This window comes from Alosa alosa, chromosome 24 (genome assembly GCF_017589495.1).
Source record: "Alosa alosa isolate M-15738 ecotype Scorff River chromosome 24, AALO_Geno_1.1, whole genome shotgun sequence".
In the NCBI taxonomy this organism is placed as follows: Eukaryota; Metazoa; Chordata; class Actinopteri; order Clupeiformes; family Clupeidae; genus Alosa; species Alosa alosa.
In genome coordinates this window covers 14090406-14098285 of record NC_063212.1, presented here as the reverse complement: position 1 = coordinate 14098285, position 7880 = coordinate 14090406, and the positions used below count along the sequence as shown (strand labels likewise).

General features: G+C 42.2%; 1 protein-coding gene across 1 annotated transcript in view; it reads right to left on the bottom strand.

Annotated features, from left to right (window-relative positions):
• Window positions 1-433: 433 nt before the first annotated feature.
• Window positions 434-7880, bottom strand: part of actn3b (actinin alpha 3b) — a 48411-nt gene continuing 40964 nt past the window's right edge. Inside the window, exons 21-22 of the mRNA XM_048235750.1 lie at window positions 7357-7464; window positions 434-616 (exon numbers count right to left, since the gene is read on the bottom strand). Of these exons, the coding sequence (XP_048091707.1) occupies window positions 434-616; window positions 7357-7464 (291 nt within the window). The remainder of the gene's footprint in view (window positions 617-7356; window positions 7465-7880) is intronic.

Genomic DNA, 7880 nt, shown 5'->3' with positions numbered 1-7880 from the left:
CTTGAGACAGCTTGACAAATGTAGTTCGACCATTGTTAACATTGGCATGTATTGCATTTTGTCTTGAAGGTGGGCTACATTGTTGTAGCTTTGTACCTTCAAAAATGAGTTAACCTTTTATATATCTTGAATCGTTTCCTGTGACACGATATTTTCACATTGTAATATGTGGCAGTAGATTAGATAGCACTGAATGTGGTGCATGTGGTTTGATTTTCAATTGGCTTTGCTCCATCACCAAATAGCACTTGCTTCACATCAACTGTTTTTATCTTACATCAGCATGGTTGGTACGCTAAGTGTCAGATGATTGACATTGACATTTATTGGCTTAAACTAATTATCCTGTTATTAAAAGGAAAAACACATTTTATTGGGATTTTATGGATCACCAGGCATCAAACTGTAAAGGGTTAAGCAACAGAGTGAGTTCTCATAGTTTAGTCTCAGTGCTGTTGACACTGACATAATTCACTTGCAGACAGGGCAGCTTCTGAGTGACGTTGGGCATGTTTGGGAGAAGAAGTGAGAAGTGTCCGGGATGAATCTGTTTGCCTGTCTGTGGTTTGGCTGGGGCGGGGTGGGGGGCAGCGTGACCATGTCTGGCCATCTCTGACTGCAGTTTGGCACAAGTTGAGGTTGAGGTTCACCTCAGTGTGCCCCCTGGTGGTCAAAGTCAAATAGAGGGCCACACTGCAGCTGCAGGCAAGCTGAAACTGAGCTGCATTTTCCAAAAGCTTTGTTGTGCAACAACCATCATAGCTATGAGAAAGAGGGAGAGAGAGAGAGGGAGAGAGAGAGAGAGACAGAGAGAAAGAGCAAATTGATAGTCTATCAATTAATAATGATTGTAACATAAAGTCTTTGGGAAGCAGCCAAGGTAAGCTGTTAGGGTAGTTAGTATTGTTGCTAAGGAGCATGTATCTGGCTGTCTCCCCGCAAACACATAACCAGTTCAAAATGCACCAACCATGAGTACATGACACAGCTACCACTTCAACATCATCTTAGATACAGAGTATCTCAAAAATACAATACCACAGTAATCAACCTGCCTAATGCACAAGCCATAAACTGCTTTGTTATAAAGTACATTATGTTATGTTACAAAGATTATTATTGTATTTAAATACAGTTACTCATATTTTGTATTTTAAATACGTACCTTTTTTTAAATTGTTCTATTGTTGAGAGAAATGTTTTAAAAGCTTTAAACTATTTACCATGTGGTAAGTCGCTTTGGCTAAAAATGCATCAGCCGAATGTAATGTAATGTAATGTAATGAAATGATCATTGTGTTAGTGGAAGACAACTCTCTGAACCAGGCAGGGCATGAATGAACAGCCAACACACCCAAGAAATGAAGGATCCGAATCCACATCTAGTCTCTGACACACAAAATGTCTGTTAGTCTTTGCACAACATTATAAAGTACAGTAGTTGCCAGGACATTGTTCATAAAAAACATTGTGTTTAGAACATGCCATATGTAAATGCCGCATTCAATAAACTTCACCCTGTTTGCCTCAGCATTCACAAACAGCGATCACCTGCCAACCAGAAAGGGACATTTTGATTGATTGCATTAACAGTAGACATAGGCATACACTGTACACAATAGAAAATTCACACGCAATATAACCCAGGCAAGTTGTTAACTAATCAGTTAAGTTTTGTGGAAGGGTAATAAACTCAGACAAAGATGGCTTGACCACGCATCAGTGTTAGACAAGTCTTTGAACCAGACCCTCCTGTCTAGCATTTGCACTTAAGCTGTTTACATGTTACATTTTACTTCTGCACTGTTTACCTGTTTACATTGAATGCACTGCAATGTTTACCTGTTTACATTTACTCCTACTTTATCAGTGCCCTTGCATTGCTACCACCCAAAACGACACCATATATATATATATATATATATATATATATTAATATTATTTATATACAATGTCTATTTATACTCTCATATTTATACTCTCATTAGACATGTCATCTAGAAAACCTGTGTTTATCTAGATTAGATTAGATTAAATACTTTATTGTCATTGTACACAGAATACAACGAGACATTGTTTGGAACAACCCTGAGATGCCCACGGATAAGCTAAAAAAGAAAAGACTTAAAAATATACATAAAATCAGTTTAATAAATAGATTGTAGTGACTAATGTGTGTACACTAGCACACAGGTTGGGGTGGTGGAGGGCAGAGGAGGTGAAGTGTGTTTATCAGTGCAACTGCTTGTGGGTAAAAACTGTTCCTTAGCCTACTGGTCCGGGCATAGAGTGCTCTGTAGCGCCTCCCCGATGGCAGGAGGGTGAAGAGGCAGTGTCCGGGATGGGTGGGGTCCTTGCAGATGCTTTGGGCCTTCTTGCTACAGCGGGTTCTGTGAATTTCCTCCAGTGATGGGAGCTGTGTTCCGATGATTTTCTGTGCTGTAGTGATGATGCGTTGTAGAGCCTTCTTGTTGTCCACGGTGCAGCCAGGATACCAAGTAGTGATGCAGTATGTGATGATAGACTCAATGGTACATCTGTACAAGTTGATTGACTTCTTTTGCACTTCTGGTTGGATGTCAACTGCATTTCACTGGCTCTGTACCTGTACTCTGCTACTGACAAATGACAATAAAGTTGAATCTAATCTAATCTAATGAACAGCCAACACACCCATGAAATGAAAGATCCATTAGCAAATGGTGCCATTTGAGGGTGGAAACTTTGCAAAAAAAAAGTCACGTTTTTATTGATTTTATTATTTAATCTGAAGTAGGACATGTTAAACTATGAGAAAAATATATCTGGCCAGCTCAATTACGGTATTGGTGTGGACGCCATTTAAAACCAATAAAAATACCACCCGGTAACAGAGGGGACAGTAACGCAGGGGGACAAATTAGGCTAAAGTTGGCCATTATCACTCATGTGATGAACAACGCATGGTGACTGCACAATACAATTTTTAACACATGATTTAACCATATCTTTAATATGGTATAACATGGCCTACTGGTTAGGGCATCGGGCTTGTAACCGAAGGGTTGCCGGTTCGATCCCCGACCAGTAGAAAAAATGTGGGTGGGGGAAGTGGTTGAGCACCGCTCTCCCATGCCCACATCCACAGCTGAAGTGGCCTTGAGCAAGGCACCTAACCCCTCACTGCGCTCAGAGCGTCGCTGTAACAGACAGCTCACAGCTCCGGGTTAGTGTGTGCTTAACCTCACTGTGTGTGCACTGTGTGCTGTGTGTTTCACTATTCCACGGATTGGGATAAATGCAGACATTTATCACAAAATTTCCCTCACAGGATCAAAAGTGTTGATTAAAGAGAGACATTAACTCAGCTCCTTATAGGTGCCTTCCCCCAAAATGCATCCCACCTCCTGAGAGTCAGGTGACTAGAGATACATTCATGGGGCATGTCCAGAAGGGCATGTCCACCACAGTCAGAGTAATTATTGTCGAGTTAATAAATCTTAAGGACATAAACCTTGTTTTACATAGTAGAAATGTGTTCCATTTTATAAACAAGCTTGAAAAAATAAGTATCAAGCCATTTTTACCCAACTTTTATTTGATCATGGGGATACAAATGGCACCATTTGCTAAGAATGATATGGAGTTGTAGTTGTATGGCAGGATATACGTAGGTTCGTACATGAACACAATATGCATGAATACTAAGGTAGGACATAATAGAGCCTAAGTTTGGTGGTGATATACACTGTAGGTAGTGGAAAGCTACGTCAAGACGGGAACTCTGAAATGGACGAGACCTCTCTGATGAAGTGAAATTGAATAAACTAATCACATGCAGACAGTGTTAAATTCTGATCTATCTATCTATCTTTTATTAACTCTGAAATGGGTGAGACCTCTCTGGTGAAGTTTTGACTCTCTTTGACTCCCTTTCACTTTGTGTGTCTGACCTCGCTCTATCGGCTAAATGCGCTGTCAAACTCATACCCATAGTCTATGATTGTTCTTACATGAATACCATATTTAATATACATGTAGTTTTAGAGCCATATATGGTCTTGCAGTATTCTATCAGGACAGATAAGAATCATATAGCCCCACATCTTCACATACCCTTCACCATACCTAGAGATTGGCATGGGGTACTTTCCATAAGATCATCTCTCAATACAAATCAAACCAAAACTATTAGGCTAACTGATATAAAACCATGCCAATATCTATATTCCAAAGGCCAAGGGAAATTTATCAGGATGCATATTATCCTGGATCCATGAAATAATTAGCATTCAAAAATAAGACTGCCTGCCTTTATGGGAATTTAACATAGGGGTGTGTACATACGTACTGTATGCCCCCTGTATTTTAAGGGAAAACATTTCTTTAATTACAATACATTATTCACAAATAAAAGTGATGTCCTTTGGATTTTCCTCATTTAAATTAAGACATTAAGATCAATTTAAGATCAATCAAAAGAGGATTTTTTTATTCCTCTTTTTAGTCAACATGGGTGTTGTAACTTATGCACACCACTGTATGTGTTTTCAACAGGACTTGTCCATATGGGCACACATGACTACAGTATGCCCACTCACAACAATCACAATAAACCCATGAATGAGTACCTCTCATCACTCAGTAAAAATCCACAACACACAAACAAATCCACACCTCACACATGGGAAGAGTATCGCTTACTGTTGTTTTTTATTGGGTTAAATGGAGGAGATGATGGAGACATCAGTGGATGAGGGAGGGGAGAAGAGGAGGGCAGAGAGAGAGAGAGAGAGAGAGAGAGAAAGGAGGAGACGTTTTTTGTTAAGATTACTCTACATATCCAAACTCTTGTTGCGACATCAGCATCACCTGCTTTTGTTCATCATTTTACCCACAATTCCACCTGCCTAAGGCTGGGGTTCTACTGGAGAGTTCTCCTCTCCATGCCCCCTTAGCCAAACCTCCTGAACCTGACCTACCTGCCATCTTCCTTTGTGTAACTAACTACCACCTCTCTCAATCTCTCTATCTCTCCCTCTTTTCCAGTTTGTGTACAGCCTCCATTGAGCAGCTGAGAGAGGAGGAAGTGAGAGATTGGAGTGTAGAGGAGGGTTGGAAGCAGTTCCCCCCTCCCCCTCTCCGGGCCATATGTTCTGCTCGCCAGCATCTCCCCTCCAGTGCACTGGCCTGTCCACTGCCTCCTGGCACGGTCTGCTGCTCTCTCTGGCCAAAACATTAACACCGGGCAAGCAGAGGAGAGCTGGTGCTGACTTTTCCCATAGTGCACTTTACCGGGTTAAATGCTTCTAACGGCTACTGTAGATTTGAACCCCCCCCCACCCCCCTTGCCCTTCTCTGAAAACACAAACCAGAACAAAATTACATTAGAGAATTTATTGATTTTTTTTGTTTTGTTTTGCTTTGTTTTGTTTTCAAACTTGAAAGGCCATAACTTTTTCAAGACATACAAAAAGTCATTACATTTTTTTTGCTGAATGATCTCTTTCTCTTTAAGTAGTCAGTATTGAGGATAACTCTGAGGAATCACATTTCAAAAGTTATCTCTTATCTTACACAATTGTTTTTCTGGACGGTTCACATATATTTGCTGATGTGGGACAGGGTACAAATTGATAGGAGATGTTATTGTCTGACCTCCACAGTAGTCTTGTTCAAGACACTTGGGGTCACAAAGGATCACAAAGGCATAGCAGTCATTTGACATTTGGGCACAGTAACATGGTGGCCCTCTAAACTTGGATGACTATGGCAGCAGTTAGACATATGTATGGTAATAATCGTAGCATGCATTAGAGCTTCCACATACACACACACACCCACACACACACGCACACAAACACTCATTCACACACACACACACACACACACACACACACACACACACACACACACACACCAGCCTCAGCAAACACATTTTTTTTGTTTGTTTATTTTTAAATACATATATATGTATATTCTTCCCTTTTAGAAAACGGAAACTCCTCAAAGCAGAGAGGAGAAGAGAGGCAGGGCAGTAGCTCAAGGTCTGATGTTGCCTGTCTGATATGGCCAGAAGCGACAAGGGGAAAGAACGAAAGAAAAAGAAAAAGGAGTGAGAGACAGACTGAGGAAGAAGAAGAAAAAGAGGGGGAGGAAATGGACATTTTTCAAACAGTCCTCTGTACCAAATCGTTCTGCATTCACTCTCTGTTGAGGGGCTCTGTATTTTTGCTATAGGGACATCTGGGTTTACAGGGATAATAGGTATCGAGGGTGGCTAAAGGAGCCAGGGGGGAAAACAAAGGATTAAAGAAAAGACTAGGGAAAGATAAAGAAAGCCAAGAGAAAGGGAAAAAAATAGAGGGAGGGGAGAAAGATAAAGAAGGAGGAAGGTGAGAAAAGAGAGAAGGAAACAAGAAGGTGAGAGAGGGAGGGAAAGAAGGAAACAAGAAGGTGAGAGAGAGGGAGGGAAAGAAAGAAAGAAACAAGAAGGAGAGGGAGGGGGAAAAGGGAAGGAAACAAGAAGGTGAGAGGGAAAGAAGGAAACAAGAAGGAGGGAGGGAAGGAAAACAAGGGAGGGAGAGAAAGAAGGAAAACAAGAAGGTGAGAGAGGGAGGGAGAGAAGGAAAACAAGAAGGTGAGAGAGGGAGGGAAAGAAGGAAAACAAGAAGGTGAGAGAGGGAGGGAGGGAAAACAAGAAGGTGAGAGAGGGAGGGAAAGAAGGAAACAAGAAGGTGAGAGAGGGAGGGAAAGAAGGAAAAACAAGAAGGTGAGAGAGGGAGGGAGAGAAGGAGAGGGAGAGAAAGAAAACAAGAAGGTGAGAGAGGGAGGGAGGGAAAACAAGAAGGTGAGAGAGGGAGAGAAAGAAGGAAAACAAGAAGGTGAGAGAGGGAGAGAAAGAAGGAAAACAAGAAGGTGAGAGAGGGAGGGAAAGAAGGAAACAAGAAGGTGAGAGAGGGAAAGAAGGAAACAAGAAGGTGAGAGAGGGAGGGAAAGAAGGAAAACAAGAAGGTGAGAGAGGGAAAGAAGGAAAACAAGAAGGTGAGAGAGGGAGGGAAAGAGGGAGGGAGAGAAGGAAAACAAGAAGGTGAGAGAGGGAAAGAAGGAAAACAAGAAGGTGAGAGAGAGAAAGAAGGAAAACAAGAAGGTGAGAGAGGGAGGGAGAGAAGGAGAGGGAGAGAAAGAAAACAAGAAGGTGAGAGGGGGGGAGAAAGAGGAGGGAAAGAAGGAAACAAGAAGGTGAGAGAGGGAGGGAAAGAAGGAAAACAAGAAGGTGAGAGAGGGAGAGAAAGAAGGAAAACAAGAAGGTGAGAGAGGGAGGGAGAGAAGGAGAAGGAGATGGAGGGAAAGAAGGGCAGCTGGGGGGGCCCGCACAGAGCCTGGAGAAGGAGATGTAGATGTAATCTTGGTCATGCGGCTGATGCAGTACTCGGCCTGCTCTGGGGGCAGCTCTCTGCGCAGCTCATCCACCGTGATGAAGGGCTGGGGGGGGGGGTAAGAGAACAGGGGCAATTAGCAGGCTAGGTCAACGTACTGTAATCCTCATAATGGACCAGTTGATATAAGCTGGTTAAAGAGTACAGACACATGGCTTGCTACTAAAGATCTGTTTTGATGCTGCACAGCTGTCATCAACACACTGTTAAGCTGCATGACGAGTAATATAATCAGACCAAATGCTAAGTGGTCTGCACATACGCGAGCCAGGCTACTTCTGCATGTGTGTGTGTGTGTGTGTGTGTCTGTTTGTTTGTTGTGTGTGTGTGTGTGTGTGTGTGTGTGTGTGCGTGCCTGCATGTGTGTGTATGTGTGTTTGTGGAGATGATGTGTAATTATGAGGATACTGCACATAGCAGAATGTGCTTTGGGATGCAGATATGTCTATCCTGTCTGTCTGT